Raw genomic sequence first — 20,734 nt, 5'->3', positions numbered from 1 at the left:
TATGTCGTCGCTATAGAGGGTAATCTCGCTCGTCGGGGTAGACGTAGTGGTCTCCTCGGTCGTAGAATTCTTAACTTTTCTATTTTCGATTTGCGTTTTTGATTCAATCGTCTTTTTCGACCGTTTTTCACGTACGTTCGTAGCGACGGCTGCGGCAGCCATCAACCGCGGACTAGATCGGCTCCTCGTAGACGCTACGGCACCGCCCGGTAAAGACCGCCGTCTAGGGGGAGCCATTCTAACCGGTTTAACTCTATGATCCTCGAAACTTTTCGAACGTGGACTCCGTCTCGACGACCGCGGCTTTCGGGATCGCGTCGACGACGCAATCGAATATTTCGAAATATCGTCCCAAATATTTCGATGAATGACGTCGTCCCCTACGCCGCTCGATGTCCATTCTAACGTCTGTTTAGTATTGCCCGGTTTGACCGGCTGGTGGTCGATTCGTGCCACTTCGACCACCGAACTATCTGAGCTACTGAATTCGCCGCATAATTCGCCTAAAACTTCGGTGACGTCGGTCAACGATTTACGTCGCGCGGTCGTCATCGCGGCGACACATCCCGATTGTTCCTGCGATTGTTGCGGGGGCGTTTTCCGTCGCGATCGGCTTCTTTGTCTACATCGCGATTTCGGTTTTCCGGTTTGCGCTTCGATTTTCGGGGTCCACGAAGCAACGAATTGTTCCAACGACGCCGTTTTACCGATCTGCGATTCATCGACAATACCGAGTAATGAATTCTTCGCGAAGTCGTCCAAATCGATGCTCGTCATAGAAGATAACGAATCATCGTCGTCGTCCCCGGCGCCGGAATATTCCAACTCGTCGTCATCCTCCGAAGTCGACGTCAAATCGTCCGATTTCGCCGACGACCGTAAACTTGCGCGTCGTTGTCGCTGATGTCGCGGTGATCGTCGCCGTTGACGATTGTTCGAGCGAGAGTTTTTCTTTTTAGTCGTCGTCGCGGTGACGAGAGTTTTTTGGCGATAATTCTTGACTTGTTTGTTCGTTTCGAACGTGTGGATTTCCTCGTCATCGCTGTCTTCGACGTCGGCAGACGGATCGTACTCATCATCTCCGTCATCATCATCATTATTTACATCAGTGCCACCTATAGGGAAAAGATTATAACTAAAATAAACAATTTTTGACTGATTTGATCTCAGGAACAGTTGGGACAGCTTTGGGTGTCTGCATGGGATAGTTCCGGGTGCATGTGAGGGACAGCACAGTTTGTATTGGGTGGCTCCAGGTATTTGTATCATTGGCAGCTTCAGGTGTTTGTATTGGGTGGCTCCATGTGTATGCGTGGAACAGCTCCGGGTGTAGGTATTGGGCAATTCAAGGTCTATGTGTGGGGCAGCTTCAGGCGTATATGTGGGACATTAAGACTGGTTTTGATTAGGCCCTAAATAAATCCTGGTTTAGGAATAAGCAAATCTGGATTACAAACTCTTAACCAGCCGCTCCTTTCGGATTTACAGATTATTCCTCTCCGGAATAGGTAGAGCCTATTCTGTTCGAAATCAAAATATGGGAGAAAAGATTTCAGAATCGATAGAGACCAATGGAAACCTGCCTAAGAATCAATGTTAAAAAACGAAATTCGCCACGTACCAAAACTTATATCTTCGTCTAGATATTGATCGCCGTTTCCATTTTTCTTACTCGCATCACCTGCAAAAAAAAACAGCGATTTCAGAAATGATGGACTATGAATGGTTTGATTTTGATGATTGCGGGCTGGGTCCAGTTTCATGAGAAAGTTTAAGCCTAAAACGGTTAAGTTTGAATTGTTGTCCTCATCGAAAACATGAAGTAACCAATAGCAATTACACCAAAAATTTGAGTTTGGCCTAAACCCTTGTTCGTGAAACTGGGCCCAGTAGCTGGTTACCAGCCGAATTCATCATTTTCGTACCCTTTTGTTTGCGATTTTGTTTGCGAATGAGTGAAATCGCGAGATTGTCGAGATTCGAGTCTCTGGTCAGCTGAACGCAACACGGTTGAATTCTGCATCGATCTTTTGATTTCATCCTTGTTAAAAACACCTACTACAATCAAACCACACTACTGAAATTCGAAAAAAAACAAACCGTAAGCCAATAATTATTTGGGCAATGAGGGGGTTTTTCAAAGATTTCTCGGTAGGACCTTGGCTAGGAAATTTTGAGTGCCCAATTGTTCTAAAGGCATTCTATCAAAAAAGGGCAAAATATTGGAAAGTTGATGCAGAAGGAAGGCCTCGGAAGGGGGCCCCAGATGAGATTAAGCGCGCCTCAGGCGGAGAAAACTGCATTGTTGTTTTGCAGTCATTTTCTGGAGTGTATTTTGCTACGAGTACCTAGTTGAACCCTGTGGCGAATAAATCCACCAGGACCGCAGCTCCTACACAAACAATTCGGATAAGTGAGAGGGTACTAACCAGACTGTTCTTCTCATTCTGGCCTGCGTGTGCAGCGACCACTGAACTTGTGAAGTTCCCCTCCACTCAAATCTAATTTTCTGTGTAACTCAATTCTACAAAACTCGTAAATTACATGCACATTTACTTACGAAATACTAAAACGTCAATCAAAGCTTAAATAAGGCATTACATTTGGTCTACGTGATACAATTTTTAGGGCCAGTAAATATTGGCTCAACGACCTTGAGAGATTGAGCCGTAATCGCGCAAGCGAGAATAGTGTCGATACATCACCGAAAAAAAATATTCCCATAAATACCTTTTCTTTCAAATTTTGAATTGGAAACAATTTTCACGTTTCTTAAATTTGACATTTGAAATTATCTAGATTCTATTTCTATCTTCAAATCACCAGTGTTCTTCTCGCGATAGAAAGACTTGGCATTTTGTTCTTTGGCCTTATTAGTTTCTGAAGAACTCCTAAACGGAATAATTCTTTCTGGCCTGTAACCCCTATATATGTAATGAAGAGAAATTGAAAATAAGTTAAAAGTTAAGAAATGAAAATAGAAACAAAAATAAGCTTGGAGAAATTAAAGAATTAGCTTATTATCGCCTTCCTCGGTTCCTGCGACTATGAATGAATTAATTGTGTTTTGCATAAGTCAACTTTAGCGGAAATTTCCCATTTCAGTGCAAATAGTGACACTGTTTCAATCTTAAACCCAGTAACTTTGTGAAGTTGAAGACAAGAGAAAGTAATTTATCAAAAATGTTCTTCACCTTAACTTGGGCATTTTAGGTACCCTTAGAAAATTAGGTATCGGGTGCCTAGGCTGGTTTCGAATATAGAATTTTTTAATTTTAGTGTGAAACGCCTAAATTTCCTTTGTTGGCCTTTTTGAGTAAATAGGTTGCTGGAGATAGGTGGGACTAGAGAGAAACAAGATGGCGGCGCCCATGATATCATCATCGAAATTCCATTTGATTTCGGCCGTTTTTGCAGCCTTATTGCTCGGTAAGCCTATCGATTCATACCCTTAAACATAAAACAATGAAACTCTGCGTCTATCGGCGCGAAATACGATACGTTTTTCACCTTTATTCCGTCGGTAATGAGATCGAAAGTGAGATTTTGAAATTGAATCGTTGAGATTTAGGTCAATTCAATTCGGTATATTTATTGTGGGAGCACAAGCATAAGGGGTCGAAAATTACGAAACGAAGCGGGGAGGGTGGAAAAGAAAGGTGTTTAATGTGTAAATGGGAACAAGATGATCGTGTGGCTTAACAACAAACAAAAGGGCGGGGCCAGATTTTGAGAAGTTGTGACAGAATCAAGTCATCAATTTAATTTAGTGACTCATAGTCAGATAGTATAGGCCTATCTGAATTAATCATTGAAAGTGAGATCCCTGGCCCTTGTTTATTTTATATGGATACCTTATGGTTCCGGGGATGGCATGTTAATCTTCCCTACAGATTGGTAAGATATTAGGAGTTTTTCCGATATATCTTTCTACATTTCGGAAATTTATATTTGGGCCTATAGAACCTTGTGACTAAGTGTCATAAAAACGATTAGGCCCAATTCCTAAATTTATTTATGATGAACTGAATAATTTAAACAATTGAAATTGACTAGAGAATTATTTTATTGAGAATTGAGAACTTCTTTTAAAGAAACTGTCCTGTCGATAATCTTGTCACCTAAGTTAGTCAGGTAGTTGGTCGTAAGCTTTTATAATCAGTCAGGCTTATCCTCAGACGGTTTGTGAATGTCAGTGATTTATATCCAATAATGAAAATGAAATATACGCAGGTTACTAACGAGATACTAATTAGTAACCTCTACTCATCGTTAGTGTTCAATTGGTCATCATTGTTGAGCTTGTTGCAAACATATGATCATGATTCTGCTAAACCTGAGTCCAGTAAACGCAAGCTTAGGGCTGGGGCAACGATAACAAGTCTCGATCTATATTGATGAGTAACCGATGTGCGTTTTATTTATCAAATTTCAGTTGTTAACGGCTGGCATTGTTACACATGCGTCGGCGATGAAAGCGTGTCGGAGAATGCGTTGTTACCGGAGCTCAGTCCCGGTTACTTCCAGAGTCGTATAAACATGAAACGTTGTCTGGATCCGTTTACGCCGACTCAACTACCGACCTGCAGCGAGGAAGACGTGCAAAATGTCGTCGGCACGGTCTGCGTTGTAAGTTCAAACATCCCCTCCAAACGGAGGGTGGTGCGCTGCCTGTCTTCATAAATCCCCCTATGACATCATCATCAACGGTTTTTGTTACTTTCGCATGTAGCTGGGTTGCGCCACTGACCTGGAAAACAAATTTTTACAAATTTTGGCAAAACCTGGAAATCTCAGGGAATGTGGATAATGCTGCCTGACCACTTGTTTCTTTTTCTCGTAATATCACGTTGTAGGTAAGTCTGACTTGAATTGAAACAGGTGGCGACACTTTGTCTAGAGTAAGTCAGTGGCGCGCAGAAATGGATGGTCGTTTTGTGGACACTACATTTTTGGTTCGGTAATTCAGGCTGATTATCTTCGCCTGCCCAATATTCTTGATATGATGTCGTCTAGAGTGATTTATGGAGGCTTCAGTTCTTTTTTTACCGTTAAAGACTAACCAGTTTGTTTGTTAAAATTCCTACTAACAATTAAAATCCACACTCAGACGTGGTGGTAGAGGTAATGAAAAAAGAAAAACAAAAAACTAACAGATACAGCAAAACGTTTTCTAATACACACCTCAATACACTGAAGGCCACATCGTTTATCAGCACTTTGACACCTGATAGCCTGCTTCTACACTTACTCAGATTGGTATTAAGATAACACTTTCATACCCAAAATTCTCAAATAAAAGCGTGTATCATACAAAAACCCGAAACATGCATTTATTTATTCACAAAATTGTTCTCAATCAGATGCGACACTTGTTGTAGAAATCACTTTTAGACCGATTACAATTCTTGTTCCTGTTCAATCCGTAAACATCAGCTGCAGGTGTAACGAATTCAACGAGAAAATTCATTGAAAAATCTGTTGCTTTTTTAATGCGTTCTACCGAGTCATTTATCACGCTTTACGAACCAGCTGTTTCATACAAGAACGAAACCCGACCCCGTAGCGAGCACCGCAATATATATCGTGCTTTATAAGCATTTTAAAGTTATCTATTTCGTAAAGTATATGCTAATAGTATAGACTAATACAGTGGATCCTTGTTACAGCAAACTAAGAGGTTCATTATATTCAGTATGGAATTCCTTATATTAAAATGGTTCTAGGAATAGATCGTTATATCTGAGGTTGTTATGACAAGGTTCCATTCTATACCTTAAATACTGAACCCATAACACTGTATACTATAGATTATACCCTCACTTATAAACCCTCGTAGACCCTACTCTCAATCTGCACATATACTATGCTCACACAACATATCGTAACACGGCACAGATTTTTTTTTATAAAAAAAGAAAACTACAATTCGCGTTTTTTTATTTTCTTGTTTCGCAGAAAGAAGTATTCCAACGTGGTGACGACCTTCACGTGATTCGTCGATGTGCTGTGTCGTGCGAACCGCCGAAGGAAGTCAACGGTTACTGGTTAAATCATTACTCGTGTTGTTGGGGTCATTATTGCAACGGCGGCGACTCGATCCGGACTCGATCCCGGATCGCAGCCGCTGTCGTCCTCGCTGTAGCGTCGACCGTATTCGTGTCGTTGAGATTCTCGTCCTAGGATCGGAAGCGCGTTTTCATTTATCAGGAATCAGGGATTGTGTCTCCGATCATCAACCAGATAAACATTCATAAATTCGGATCAAAGAAAAAAAAACATTCAAAAATTTTTGGGATCAACGGATTTTAACTGCATTCTTAAGCGCGAACAATTTCGACGCAGATGATACATTTTGGTAAATTTCGATTTCAGGATCATTGTTTAATTAAAACGTCCACGCAATGTTTTCCATCCTCTTCATTCAATCTCATAACCGTCCAATTAATTACCCGAGCCATCAAATCATCGTAGATTTAAATCTAGATTGATGCCTACTTCCGCTGAAACTAATCGGGAACCTAACCTCCTGCGGCAATCGAGCATTTTACTCACGGTAGGAGAGTATCTAGTAGGGTCGCTATGTTAACTCGGCCTTCGATTTCTTCTACATTTCAATTAATCTGAATGAATCATTAATGAAAGCTATTCCAATATCCGAGTAGAAAAATGAATTAATTGTTCATGTGGCAGGTCCTGTGAAAATATATGGATTCGGGAGTCTAAAAAATTCAGTTCAGTTCATTGAAAGTGAAGTACTTTTGAACAACGTAAGACCGTCCAAGTTCTTGCCATCTGGTGGAATAGACGATGTTGCGGGTTCCCCATTACATTAATAAGCTTCTAAACTTGATTCAACATTTCAAGTTTTTGAAATAAAATTGAAATATCTTCAGGTGCTTCATAGATGCAGTCAATTTCTCCTATGACTGTTACAGTTTGGCCATCATTTTACTTTGGTATGCTCTTTTACAATTAAGTTAAAGAACTACTGTTTTGCTACAAATTAAAATGCGAAGGATACAATTAAGTCTTTACTCGGTATATCAGTATACACTAAGTGTACACTTATTACAAAGTATACTTTAGCTTTCATCACATACTAGATTAGACAGTATTATTGATCTTTGCTATATATGTCTAAAGTTCTCTTAGTCGAGCACATTCTCTGTTTAATCACTGATGTGTCCATGTATAACGATCAGCTTTAAACACTGCAGTATTCTCCAGTACGTGACTAATATGTGTCTCATGTAATATAACAGTTACACCTATATTTCTCGTTCAATGACTCGTATTCATTGCAGAGAAAATTTTGATTTTCTTATCGCCATCGTCATACATTAACACCAGATGGCGCCTAGATCAGGTCAGTATTTCCCACCCATCTTAATTTCATTTGCCTGGTTGAGATTTAGAAATCATGTCCTATTTTTTCACCCTGGATTTTAATCTAATTCACATGAGTCGTGTTTGAAATATGATAATGATTTTAATTTAAACGCTCTGATTTGAATTCAATTAAAAAGAAATGTCCATTAAGTGATCGACCTCAAGTAATTCTAGACAGGCACATATGCCTGCATAGAATATACATGTACATAGTTGTATTATGTACTTTCATAGATTGTAGTCAGGGCCGTAACTAGCGTTTGAATTTTTTTGGGGGGCAGGGTAACCCGAAAAAGGGTCGTTCCATAGGATATGAATTAATATTTGCAAAAATAGGGCACCTCGCTAAATACAGCCATGGTAGTTGAATAATTTTACCTGATTTAATATAAATTTTTACATCCACAAATATTTTTTAGAATTAGGTGAAAAGAAAATGATGTGATTTTATACAGATTTGATGTAAATTATTTCCTAACACGCGCGCGCGATGTACAATAATACAATGTAAAACTTCATTTTATACATTACCTGTAAATATATAGGCCTTAATGATTTTATACAAATTGAAAAATTAATATCTTATTATTTTATCTAAATGTAGGAAAATGAAATTAAAATCATAATTCAATGAATAAAGCTAATAATATTAAGTTTCTATTATCGGATACCAGGGGTGGATCCAGGAATATTGAAAAGGGGGTGCGCTTTTCTGAATGCTTATGTTTTATGTAAATGTTTAGAAAATTAGAAAGGACAAACATTGAAAAATTTTGTCAATTTGGAAAAAAATAACGGACACTTAATTGGCGACCCACGCGCACCTCCCTAAATCTGCCCCTGGATACATTTTACTTGAATATTATGTTGTATCTTCAAACATTCCATTTATCTTTCTCTATTTTATACTTAAACAACATATAGAAATAAATGTAATATATAAACAAACATTATTTATATATATAAAACATGAAATTGTGCTTTTGTTGTCATTATTTTTCGCCGATTGAATTGTCGCGTCATGTCACCTGCCACATCTACGCTTCACAGGTGCGAGGATTTATTCTTTAATTCCTCCGTATAAAAGCCGAACATATATTTCTTAAATCTGTTCTGGGTTGTCCTAATCTTCGAATCTGCTCACATTGAGGATGTATGAGGGCTATTGGGTCGGCAAGTTCAAACAATTTTTTCCAGTTTTACTAGCGGTATCAGTCCAATGTCAACGGTATGGTTTATCTACAGATTACGTGCACAAGCTGCACATATACATATAATTCAACTTTGAATTCAGTGGAAAGTTCAGAATGAACTCACTTGTATCGGATTTTCCAATGTGGATTTTCACTTAATTTGAATGAACTATATTTGGTCCATTTAACCGACGTAAACTATTATTCGTAATTTGGATTTTACTTAATTTGTGAAGAAAAATCTTGGCAGTCCCCAGCCATCTGAATTAAGTGAATTCTACAGTACTAACTTGCCTTGCTTGGAGTATGACATCCATGCCTTTCTGCTCTACAAATATTGAATACCCTACCAATAAAACAATACTTAACATTGTCATACAGTCTACTGTGGTTGGTAGGGTCGTGTGATACCATCAAAGGTTTCTTGTGGAGGATGGCTTTATTTGGGTAAGGAAGGTTCCAATCCTTGCAAGGGAGTCGGACTTCGAGCTACCAGCACTTTAGGAGGCGACTCGACCAACAAATGTCAGTACGCCTAATGATGGCTTATTGCAATTAGTCAAAACGTTGCTCTTAAATAAAATCATTCTGATATAGAACTTTTCAATTTTGGCTTCATTATTGTGGGATTTCTCTCGTTATCATCATACACGGATATTGCGTATCTTCTCGTCTCATCAACCAACAAATGACTTAAGGGGTATACACAAAAATATGACAAACGGATAAAATTATGTTGACATAATATAATAGTTTATTTAACTGAATCACTCAAGGCACATGATCTTCACAAAAGAAATAGAAACCACCCAAACAGTGACGGTTCACGCGATGCATAATTGATATATTATAGCAGCATAGTAATACTAGCATCTTATTGACCCTATATTGTCCTCATAGTACAACAGTGCTATACATGTAGTACATCAGTATTCCAGCTATATGTCTCCGTCACAAATCAACCACAGCATTCAAAAATAGTACAAAAAACTTAAAGCCCTAATGTTAGACAAGTACTTATGCAATAATGACCTAACCTTCGAATTTCATTATCTTTAAAATGTTCATCGACAAGATTGCTTTGATTCCTTTGAATTTCATTATCTTAAATGTTCGTCGACAAGATTGCTTTGATTATCTATAACCTAACCTTCAAATTGAACAACTTATCTGCCAGAAAATAACGTAATTACTTGATAACATACAAAAACGTTTCCTTTATTATTTAAAATGAAATAACGTTTACTTTCTTATGTTTTCAAAGATCATGCAAAATGCACAAGGCCTTCTTACAAGGAAAGTATGAACATAAGTTTTTTTCAGCCTACTCGGGTCATATGAACATGAATTAGGCCTACTCGAATGTCAAAATGTTACATGTTCCTAATCACAGGTCACATAGGTCAGGTATGTAAGCTGCACATCTATTCAATTCAATTCACACATGAATAGGCCTATGTCGAAATGAAGTTACACGTACTATGATCATATTGTACTTATATTTCTACATGTCCTATACACAAAAGTCTAATTTAGATTGTTCTTCAGACCAGCAGGTTATCACGGAATACAGTGACAAACAAGTCCACACATATATACACGCGTAGTGCTGATAATTGTGGCCTGGTTAATTCTATAGAAGAGATACATGAATGTACTGCAATAATCATAATGTCAATAGATTTCATGCCGATGATTAAATATTCATTGTGTCTTAGTGAGTTGTTATGGTTTCGCAATAAACAATTAGACAGGTTGGCCGCGGACCCTGCTTATCTAAAAAAATTTATCAGTTTCAAAGACCATTATAGTACGTATGCTTCCTTGATAAGTTGAAATAAAAATTTAAAAGCCCCTAAATATTGACTAATCTTTGACAAAGGGGTCAAACAGAATAATCGCGATTTGATATAATGTATTATATTATGCGTGTGTCACCTACTAAAACACCTTGAGGACAAGGTAAATTTTACCGTTACAACTAAAGTCCATATATCGTAGATCTGGTTTTTGGTTTTTCGAAAGAAGTTGAAAGGTTTCATCGATGATCAAACCCGCCTAATTCCGATTTACCATCGACATTAAACGGGTTTGATTTACGAATGGCGCTTTTTTTCATTCAGGGCTCAGTTCAAGATGGCGCTGCTGAGCATTTTGTCCGAATGAGCCCCGATGATTTCGAGTTGCAATTTACATGTCGTTGAGCTTTTTCAATAAAGCGCGTAATTTATCTTCGCTGGCACCGACTAATTCATCGACCTGAAATTAGAAACAGACAATAATAACAGACTATAGGCTAACAAACATGCTCGTAAGTAATGCAGGTCAATCTGCTGTCCGAGCTTGGCATCCCCATGTGAGGAATTCAAGGCAATCCAGATGTAAGGACCCCTGCATCAAGGCAACCCGATGTAAGGACCCACTGCATCCACCTCAAGACAAACTTTATTGCCATTCTTCTAATTTTTGAATGGCCTTTATTCGTCTGTGATCAGGACTTTAACGAAAACATTTTTTCATTGAAATGAAAAGATTTTTCAGCTCTCGGGGTTGGATGATGGGCAGTGTATGGTGTTTATAAAAATCAATTACCTTTTTGCCATCGTGGTATGCATGGAATGTTGGCATAGCCGAAATTTTACATTCTTCTGAAGTCTAAAAAAAAAATAAAAAGGTAGTTAAATGTAGGTAGGTAGGTGATGGAAGGTAGGCATCACCGAAGCGAGATTCAATATTAGTTAAACCTTCGTCTGTCGGCCAATAAATAGACTGTCACTAGGCCTTATGTCCATATCATAATCATCATGGCAGCACAGCATTTTTAGACAGAGTCAAACAAACAGAGGTCAATAATTAAACAATCCAATTTGTTAAGATCCATAAAAACAATTGAGGGGTTTCATCATTTCGCCTTATGGGAAAATAGGGAGGACGCTTTCATCTTATTTACTTCACTATTCGCATCGACGTCAACTTTCACAAATTTGACGTTTGGAAATTCTGACTCCATTTTTTCGAATTTCGGTCCAATCATTTTGCACGGTCCACACCAGGCGGCGGTGAAATCGATAGCGACTTTCGGGTTTTTCTTGATGAATTCATCAAATTCGGGCTAAAATGGAAAATGCGAAACGTTTTATATGGAAATCATTGCCTAGAGTACTATCAGGCCAATAATGAGTTCACCGAATGAACAAATTATCCCTGGCAAGTGAGCGAGGGCCCAGGGGATAAAAATCAGGACCACACATATCTTAGTAGGACCAGAAAGGACTGGCAGTCGACCTTAACCAAATTTTTTTTAATCCATTTGAAACTGTATTGAAGGATATCCAAAAAGTCTTCACTGAAAGGGGTTCATGAGAGAAAAAAGACTCCATGATTTGAAAGTTTAACAATATGTCTCAATGCCTACCAACTGAGTTTGGTATGTAGGCATGGAAACAACTTGTTAAACTTTCAAATCATGGAGTCACTTCTCTTCATTTAACCCTTTTCAGTGAAGACTTTTTGGATATCCTTCAATACAGTGTCAAATGGATTAAAAAATGATGATTTAGGTCGACTGCTTGTCCCTTCTGGTCCAACTAAGACATTTATCAGGTATGTACTACCAAAAATGAGCGCGCTAGGCCACCCGGAATGCTCTCAAAGTCAGGTTGAAATAGACGATTAGACTATAATATAGTATAATATTAGACCACACATGCCACGGCCACACGGGGTCATTCTATCTATCGATTCGATATAAATCATAAATGTCCTCCTACTCTAGGCCTCGATTAGATGTAAAAAATAAATTGATTTAAATTAATCTCACCTTCGTTTTCAATTCCAACACCATGATTGCTGTGTAAATATCGGTCGTCACTTGTACTTGAACCCTGGGAACTGTTAATAGAAAACACGTCGATGTGGAGTGTGGTGAGTGTGGTGGTGTGGTCGGTCACTGCTATTTATATACGGTAGTCGACAGCATGTGTGTGCAGGTTAATTCCTATATCGGCAAGCTAGAACGGATCTGCCATGCACGAACTGGGTTCGAATCCCATTTCGATTAAAAGCCAACTTTTTCCTGGTATCAAAAACAAAAAGTTGCCAATAACGTCCTATTGCGTAGAAGAATTAATGACATCGTAACAACATTAGCGTAGTTACGGCTTAAAACGCCGATCCGATTTGGCGCGGTCAGTTGGTCAGAAACCCGCTTAAACACGCGAGCCAGCCCTTATACCGCGGCGGACATGTCGCCAGCGCTTTGTGAAACGGCGGCTCAAGCCGAGCGCTACCGCCGCCACACTGAACTGTGTTCATGCACCGGGTTGCCATCTATCGTAATGAATTGACATTAACGTAAAATTTACATCGCCGATCCGTCGTGGCCCGCTCGACAAAAGTAATCAGTGCATTTTAGCGATTTAAGCGTGACGAATTATTTAGTGTTGGGAAGATGAACAGGGCCTAATCGGTGAATTGTTCGGACAATGGAATCATTAGAAATGGCCGCTACAGAAGAAAACGACTCTCAATCGCGAGGAATTCTCTTTGCCTCGAAAGACGAGTGCATTTACACGAAATGTTTTTGGTAAGTAGTTAGTACGTGCTGCAGATGTCACTGTTGTGCGTTATTGTTTTCTAGGTTTGTAGCGGGGCTACTGATACTATACTAAATACCATGACAATTAATAATTATTTGTTAACGCAGCTCACTACGGCCGCTCATTACCCGTTACAAACTCAAACTACAAATATAATTTTATTACATCGGTTCGTGCCTCGTGCCCGTTTCATGGCCAATATAACGATCTTTAGGGTTTAATGTTCTTGGTAAAACAGCTACACGAATTTCTATTCTCGATTCAGTGAAGAGAACGTTTGGAAAATGTGCGAATCGATTCGTAAACGGATTCCTTCGGAATTGGAAAAATGTTACGCCGTAGTTCTATCGAATCCAAATAGAACGGTATGTCTATGGGAACTGATTGATTTTGCCCGGAAGAGGTGACAAAGTTAGTTTTAAGGGTGGGCTCTATAGTACCGAGAGTTCGGGGAATACTTTTCAATATCCTCTGCTCTTGATCATCGTTTATACACCGCATTCACGTAGACCATCGTAGTACGGCTTATTCTCAGTGTTGGAAAAAATAAACTTCATTGGTTTCGTTAATTTCAGATTCCGCTTTGGGAACAAATTGCATCCGATGATCCCGAAGACCCGGTAGTTTGGGTAAGATGTGTGCAGTGTCGCACACGATTTTTTTCAATTTTTGCCTGCGCATACCTCTTCTTGTCACGCAGTACTTTTTCGTTCGCAGGATTATCACGTGATATTTCTGCACGTTACCGACGGAGACGGAAGTCACGTGTATGACCTTGATACTCGGTTGTCGTTCCCTACCAGTGTCGCCACCTATGTGGATAAAGCGTTCTTGCACGAAGATCGACGTTTAGCAACAAAATATCACAGGTGTATTTCAAGAACCTCATTTATTATGCGTAAAAAATTAAAGATGTAAACATTGATAATATTGAAGAATGGCTGTGACTCTAAGCTCCTCGATGATCTTAAAATTTTGGACCTGTCATTTCAGATATTTCCGCGTAATACCGGCCGAAGTTTATTTAGAAAAGTTCGCTTCCGATCGTTCGCACATGAGAACGTCGTCCGGTGAATGGCAACAGCCTCCACCCGAATATCCGTGTATTAAAACTGACGGTAGGTCTCGCCGTTTGGCAGTTCAGGCTTTAAATGAGAATATCTCCGAAAAAAATTGTCCGCTTTTTGTCTTGTGTTCCACAGATTGTAACCATAACTTGGATGACTTCATCTCGATGGAAAAATCGGTCGGATGCGGTGATGTTTACAGCTATACCGAGTTCGTAGCTCATTTTCTGCCCGATAGATAGCGCTACCGGTTATTATAATAATCTAAGGTGCTCGCTGAGCAACTGGTGGTGCTTGGGAGAAAATCAAGAAGCAAATAAATTCTGATCTTGAGTTTAATGCTCTCCCAACTGGGCTATTTCGGCTAGTTTTGGATGAACTCAAAGGAAGGCGCCTCCAGTGGATCCTTGATTGCCACAGTAGTGTAATAACCAGGTCCGCAGTGACAACCGCACACGAACAAGAAGACCCTTGTTTTCAGACCGACTCGAATAAAAATTGTGTGAAATGAATAGAAATTATGTGAAATAAATCGAAGGTTTATAAAAAAAGATTTTCATTTCTGAGACGCGTGCGCTTATATCAATAAAAATGCATTTATAACATTACATGGCAAGATTTCTGTTTTGGTAGGCTTATAGTACAATCATACTGTTGATTTTTGTACAGCAATTGTAGTAAAATGTAACTGTATGTTTTATTCAAAATTGGTCATTGCAACACATGAAAATGTATACGTCATGTACTTTTACAATAAATGCTTTTGTTACAGGTAAAAACATTCTCTATGAAGCCAACGATATCGGCCGGTCCTAAAATGTGCACTTCACGATGTCCGTCATCAGAAAGAATTCCACAATAGGTATTCTAATTTTCACGTCAAATAAAACGAAAACTCGTTACGGAATTCATCGAATGTAATGAAATAAAGTTAACTAAGGAATGCCGATTGATGCCCTACGATTTTTACAGAGAACAGATTTTCTCCAAACACGATTTGAATTTATTCATATCTAAAACAGTCACGACGCGAACGTTCGTTTTCTCGTTGTCCTCTGAAGCGTGTTCTCCCCTATCACAAAATGTCGCCTCCATCATACCTTCGTAGGTGCCATCGAGCCTGACCGTCGGAAAACGTCGGCAATCTTCGTATTCTTCCGCAACCGATTCGTCGATGGCAATCGCCGCGGCGAACTGATCCGAACACCGGTACCGGTCGTTATTGTTGCGTTGCCCAGTGACGGATCTATTTTCGGCGGCGGCGATAAATTTGCATAGTAGATGAGGACGGCCAATGAAAGTGTCGTAGTATTCCTGAAAATGCAAAAATACCGATAAAAAAAAGCATCAAAACGTTGATGAATGGTTAGAGATACGGCAATTTTGTGTAAGCTTCCTAAGGGTCAACCATGTTGGTTTCTGGATGGGAACAAGGCTTCGAACAGATAAACCGTTAGTGACCAGGTTTTGAAAATCCGCGCCATTTTCATTAATTAAATGAAGAAGTAATGCCGAAGTATTTTTCTATATAGACATGAAATTTTATTCATCTCTGGTTAACATTTCGTTAAACATTTTCAAAAATATATCCACGTCGACTTTCGTAACGACGTCAATTGTTGTGCGTTCATCGTCTGTTTCAAGCGTCCATTCGGGAACCATCATACCGCGTTTTTCACCTTCCAGCGCCACCGTTGCCCGGCACCGCTTCGTCTCCAAAACGAACGACCGATTCAAAATGGCGGCGGTTGCATATTGATCGCAAAAGATATAGGTCTTCCCCTCGTCTCGTAGCCTTTCGACGATTTCCGTCTCGGCAATTTTGATGAACTGCGCCTTACTGCTGGGATTGTTGATGTAATTGTCACGACTTTCCTGTAACAGTAACATAAGATAAATGCGTCACTAAGTTCCTCTTGCAGAAACATGTGACAGGATCGCATTGTCCATAACGGACAGTACGTTGTTGCATTCCTCCCGTTTCTTCACAGGATTCTTTCAAGCACGGCAGTCGTTTTTGCATGTGATCTGATGGTCAAGTGGTTTGTTGAACTCCTCCCATCCATTAACAGCAACATCCCTTTAAAGCATTGAGTTCAAAACAGCCAGGCAGATATATCCTGGCAAACCCTTTCTTGGATATTTTATTATTACATGATTGTGGTCTTCCGTCCCCTTCAATTGCAACGGTGAAGCATATTTAAGGATGCATGGTTTTCGGTGAAAATCCCTGCCTTTCATATCCAGCATTTATGGATCCCTACAATCTTCAATGGGTGGTCTTTGATATTAGAACATCCAGTAACGGAAGCTGGAATTACCATCTAAAAAACTCCGAGGTCGGCAACTATTTTGACAGAATTTTGGAACGCGCTATTTTTGTTCACCTGAGAGCTGTATTTGGTAGAGAGCTGGCTCGAAGAAAACTTACCCAGGTAAGTGGATGTCTTAGACACAATTCCCAGGTAATGATAGTTATTGGACAGCCTAGTTTAGTCAATGTCTCATTTGCCGCTTCCGGGTCGACGTAGAAGTTGAACTCGGCGTATGGCGTAATGTTACCAATACCTGTGAAAATATCATCTCAGTTTAAAATTTCGGGTCATATCATTCCATCGCGGATGAAAAGGTTATTTAATATATTGTAAGTAAGGGAGTTAGTATGGCCTACTGAAAGGTTGTTTAATGTAAACCAGTATTCAAATACCACGGTACAGTGGTCAGTTACTGAAAGGTTAAATGTAAACCAGTGTTTAAATACCACGGTTTACGGGGGACAGTTACTGAAAGGTTGTTTAATGTAAACCAGTATTTAAATACCACGGTAAAGGGGTCAGTTAGTGAAAGGTTAAATGTAAACCAGTGTTTAAATACCACGGTTTACGGGGGACAGTTACTGAAAGGTTGTTTAATGTAAACCAGTATTCAAATACCACGGTACAGGGGTCAGTTACTGAAAGGTTAAATGTAAACCAGTGTTTAAATACCACGGTTTACGGGGGACAGTTACTGAAAGGTTGTTTAATGTAAACCAGTATTCAAATACCGCGGCACAGGGTTCAGTTACTGAAAGGTTGTTTAATGTAAAGCAGTGTTTAAATACCACGGTACAGGGGTCAGTTACTGAAAGGTTAAATGTAAACCAGTGTTTAAATACCACGGTTTACGGGGGACAGTTACTGAAAGGTTGTTTAATGTAAACCAGTATTCAAATACCACGGTACAGGGGTCAGATACTGAAAGGTTGTTAAATGTAAACCAGTATTCAAATACCACGGTACAGGGGTCAGTTACTGAAAGGTTGCTTAATGTAAACTAGTGTTTAAATATCACGGTACAGGGGTCAGTTACTGAAAGACGATCTAAATAACTGTGTTTTTACCATCATAGTTTCCGCCCATTATGTAACATTCTTTCAGTTTCGAGCCGAATTTCTCGTCAGTTCGTATCGCCTTGGCTACATTCGTTAACGGTCCTATAGCTACCAGACTTATCTCACCTGAAGAGAAAAACAAATTGCTTCAGTGGATCGGTTTTTCATGTGGATTTCTTCGGTTCAGAATGATTCATTCTTCAGTAGATTTGGATGGTTTGTTGCTTTTTCTGGTAGATTTAAGAGTTGTTTGTAAGAAGGGGATCAGAAGCATGTACCATCATGGAGTGCACTGCGTTGCAGTGTCCTCATGGACCTCGCAAAGAGAGCTGAACATAAAAAATCGACCATCCTTCTTTACCTGGGTACTGGTTTACTAGACGTGTAAGCGCCGAGACGGCTGGCTCCGACTTGATGAGACTCATATCTACCACTTCTGGATTAGGGACATCGCCCAGTCCGTCTTTACCGTGATAACTAACAGCACCGCCCTTGTCATATTCTCCTACAAGTGGATCAGAGCTGCCCTGATATACTGGAATCTGTAAATTGAAAATATCATCAAATATGACAGATTTGGTTATACTTCAACGATCAACTCATGTGTCTTTAACTCCAAATTGTACATCTCAACGCTGTCAAAAATGAAGCAGTCATCACTATTGAAATCTCAACTCTAACCCTAACGTTTCACCAACTCAACAACAGTCAACCCCGATATACCGCCTCCCATTTAACGCCACCCCCGCCTACCTCCAAGTTTTCTCAATGTACATCTCAATACAAATACATAGTAAAACACTTCCAATATACCGCCATACTCTCTATACCGCCAAAATCGTTGTGGGCGGTATATCGGGGGTTGACTACTTATACTTGGCCCCCCGACCTGCTCAAACGAAATCTAAGATTACGCGGTATAAACTTACGTCCAATTTGTTGCACAGTTTCAATACTCGCAGAACGTTTACGTTGACTTGATCGACGTGTACGTTACCGGTTACGGTCGTCAACGCCAGCAGCTCAACGTTCGGATCCGCCAGCACCATCATTATAGCCTGAGCATCATCCAGACCAGCATCCGTATCAATTATCAACTTTCTCTTCGCCGTCGTCGACAACATCGCGCTGATAACGCGGGCTGAAGTTGGATTTGGAATATTTAGAAAATTCAACTCTGCGACACATATACCGAACCGGTTTTTAAAGCGTTACTTAAGTCCTTCGCCGTTTACTAACAATTGGCATTTGCTAGCATACATTAAGCATAATACGTGTTGAGACATTTCTAATTAAATTTGGATTAGCACGTTACTGCATGTTACTGTTGTTAGTTCAATGAAACGGCTCAGCGCGCCAGCTGGTGCCTTGACAGTTTAGAAGGCGCAGTCGGAATATGCGGCAATGGAAATGGGAAAATGGCATTACTTTTTTCGATTGTTAGCAATACTTAGATTAGATAAGGATATTCATAGTCATTTTTTTTCCAAAGAATCGTTTTACACCAAAATGCAGCAAGAAATTAAATTGAAAATAAAATCATAGATGATGTTACGGGCAGTCTGAATAACAGACGGTGTACGTGTCCCCCTGCGCAACGGGTCGTTTGGGATCGGTTTTACGGGTTATACCCTGGCCTGATTCCATTGGTGGTAACGACTAGATTTTAGAAATTGAATGAATCAGACGATCTTGCTGATCCCAAGAATGGCACCCAATGAATTAATGGTTATTCATTAAAAAAAACTAGAATTTACTTAGTATAAAATATGGGTCACTTACCGCCGATCAAAAGTCGAAATGAAGTCGAAATTATCCTAGCTAATAACATTAACAACAGGTCAGCATATAAACATTGATAGTCGAAATTCACTCATATCGTTATCTCTACGTCGGTGTCAGCTGGTAGTACGATGATTATTGTGTCTGTGACCTCGATTTATGAACATATATCTGATCAAATTTATGGCCAAATTATTCCGTCAAATTCGGATATTTGGAGTCACTCAGTAAACACATAAATTCGGCAGTTCGGACATTGATCCTAGATAGGATCTGGAACAAGCTGGACGATCAGTGCCTGTCTTCTTAGCGCTAGATTGTTTACATTCGATCGCCAGGTAATAAAAATACACTACAGTCAGGGACATATTGTTACATTGGACGGCTGGGATATCCCGGCTCTCCCAAAATGACGTCATAGGCGATAGATTGCGTGGGTTCGAATCCTGTATTAATGAAGTGAGTTAGTCGTACAAACTTAGTTTCTGTCCCTAATGACGTGGTTGTTGTAAAAACAGATTATCTCCAGAACTTACACACTTGTTTTGATATCGAACGGACGCACTTAAATTTGCTAAGTGCCCTTCAAAAAGTCAGTGCCAAGAAACTTTGTTAAGATTTTTCGAAATTTCGATAGAATTTTCACAATTTTTTTTGGAAAATGAAAAGTCATCCATTCTAAAATATATTCAGGTACCCGGGCACTTTATTTAAGGTCAGTACTTTTTCACGATGAAAAAGTGCCCTTTTTCTTGAAATACAACTGCCCTAAAAACCCGGCACGGCCCAGCTGGCTGGTACTGCAATGAAGTAACAATGCTTTGATAATGCATATTCTTTCTTTCTGTATCCGTTCTGAAAATCTCGAAGGCTTGTTATATTGACCGCAAAATTACTTCGTCTCAAAATGTTCAATGAATTCGGTCGTAATTCTAATGAGAAAATACTATGAATTGGTGCACTTGTTTCTTACCACCATAAGTACGTATATCATGTTTAGATCATATTGAAGTATATAAATCTATATACTACCTAACAATTTGTTAAAGGCCTGATGATACAACTACCTGTTAACGTGTTATGTCAGGTGAAATATTTATCCGAGTAATAAGATGAAGTTATTTATGTATATTTATAAACATTGATATTGTTATTATATCATGTATGATTTGTACGTGATGTTTCTGTTATACTGGGTCCGTGAGGCCTGATACTAGACCAAAAAACAGGAACCTCTCCGAAAGCACAAGCGAATTACATCTGGGTCCGTGAGGCCTGATACTAGACCAAAAATAGCATCCTCTGTGAAACCACAAGCGAATAACATCA

At 39.4% G+C, this 20,734-nt stretch overlaps 4 protein-coding genes across 5 annotated transcripts; 2 read left to right on the top strand and 2 right to left on the bottom strand.

The window, feature by feature from the left end:
• The first annotated feature begins 3,360 nt into the window (after positions 1-3,360).
• LOC141914324 (uncharacterized) lies at positions 3,361-8,172 on the top strand. The gene is made up of 3 exons (XM_074805599.1): positions 3,361-3,429; positions 4,436-4,629; positions 5,959-8,172. The coding sequence occupies exons 1-3, from the start codon at positions 3,372-3,374 to the stop codon at positions 6,181-6,183; spliced, it is 477 nt and encodes a 158-aa protein (XP_074661700.1). The 5' UTR covers positions 3,361-3,371; the 3' UTR covers positions 6,184-8,172.
• A 1,144-nt stretch (positions 8,173-9,316) lies between these two features.
• Positions 9,317-12,565, bottom strand: LOC141914094 (thioredoxin-like). The gene is made up of 4 exons (XM_074805373.1): positions 12,406-12,565; positions 11,536-11,697; positions 11,178-11,240; positions 9,317-10,844 (listed from the first exon to the last, which is right to left on the bottom strand). Exons 1-4 carry the CDS (start codon positions 12,427-12,429, stop codon positions 10,776-10,778), a joined length of 318 nt encoding a protein of 105 aa, XP_074661474.1. The 5' UTR covers positions 12,430-12,565; the 3' UTR covers positions 9,317-10,775.
• A 373-nt stretch (positions 12,566-12,938) lies between these two features.
• Positions 12,939-14,874, top strand: LOC141914322 (protein N-terminal glutamine amidohydrolase-like). The gene is made up of 6 exons (XM_074805596.1): positions 12,939-13,170; positions 13,449-13,548; positions 13,759-13,812; positions 13,901-14,052; positions 14,177-14,301; positions 14,386-14,874. The coding sequence occupies exons 1-6, from the start codon at positions 13,070-13,072 to the stop codon at positions 14,490-14,492; spliced, it is 639 nt and encodes a 212-aa protein (XP_074661697.1). The 5' UTR covers positions 12,939-13,069; the 3' UTR covers positions 14,493-14,874.
• Positions 14,823-19,748, bottom strand: LOC141914321 (uncharacterized). Of its 2 annotated transcripts, none has more exons than XM_074805594.1 (6): positions 19,406-19,748; positions 18,553-18,764; positions 17,985-18,165; positions 17,633-17,749; positions 16,682-16,818; positions 14,823-15,564 (listed from the first exon to the last, which is right to left on the bottom strand). In XM_074805594.1, exons 1-6 carry the CDS (start codon positions 19,452-19,454, stop codon positions 15,217-15,219), a joined length of 1,044 nt encoding a protein of 347 aa, XP_074661695.1. In that variant the 5' UTR covers positions 19,455-19,748; the 3' UTR covers positions 14,823-15,216. The 2 variants fall into 2 exon arrangements, with proteins under 2 accessions (XP_074661695.1, XP_074661696.1); XM_074805595.1 differs by lacking the exon at positions 14,823-15,564 and adding an exon at positions 15,776-16,125.
• Positions 19,749-20,734: the final 986 nt, after the last annotated feature.

Source organism: Tubulanus polymorphus, chromosome 12 (assembly GCF_964204645.1).
Source record: "Tubulanus polymorphus chromosome 12, tnTubPoly1.2, whole genome shotgun sequence".
Taxonomy (NCBI): Eukaryota; Metazoa; Nemertea; class Palaeonemertea; order Tubulaniformes; family Tubulanidae; genus Tubulanus; species Tubulanus polymorphus.
This window is presented reverse-complemented; position numbering and strand designations above follow the sequence as displayed.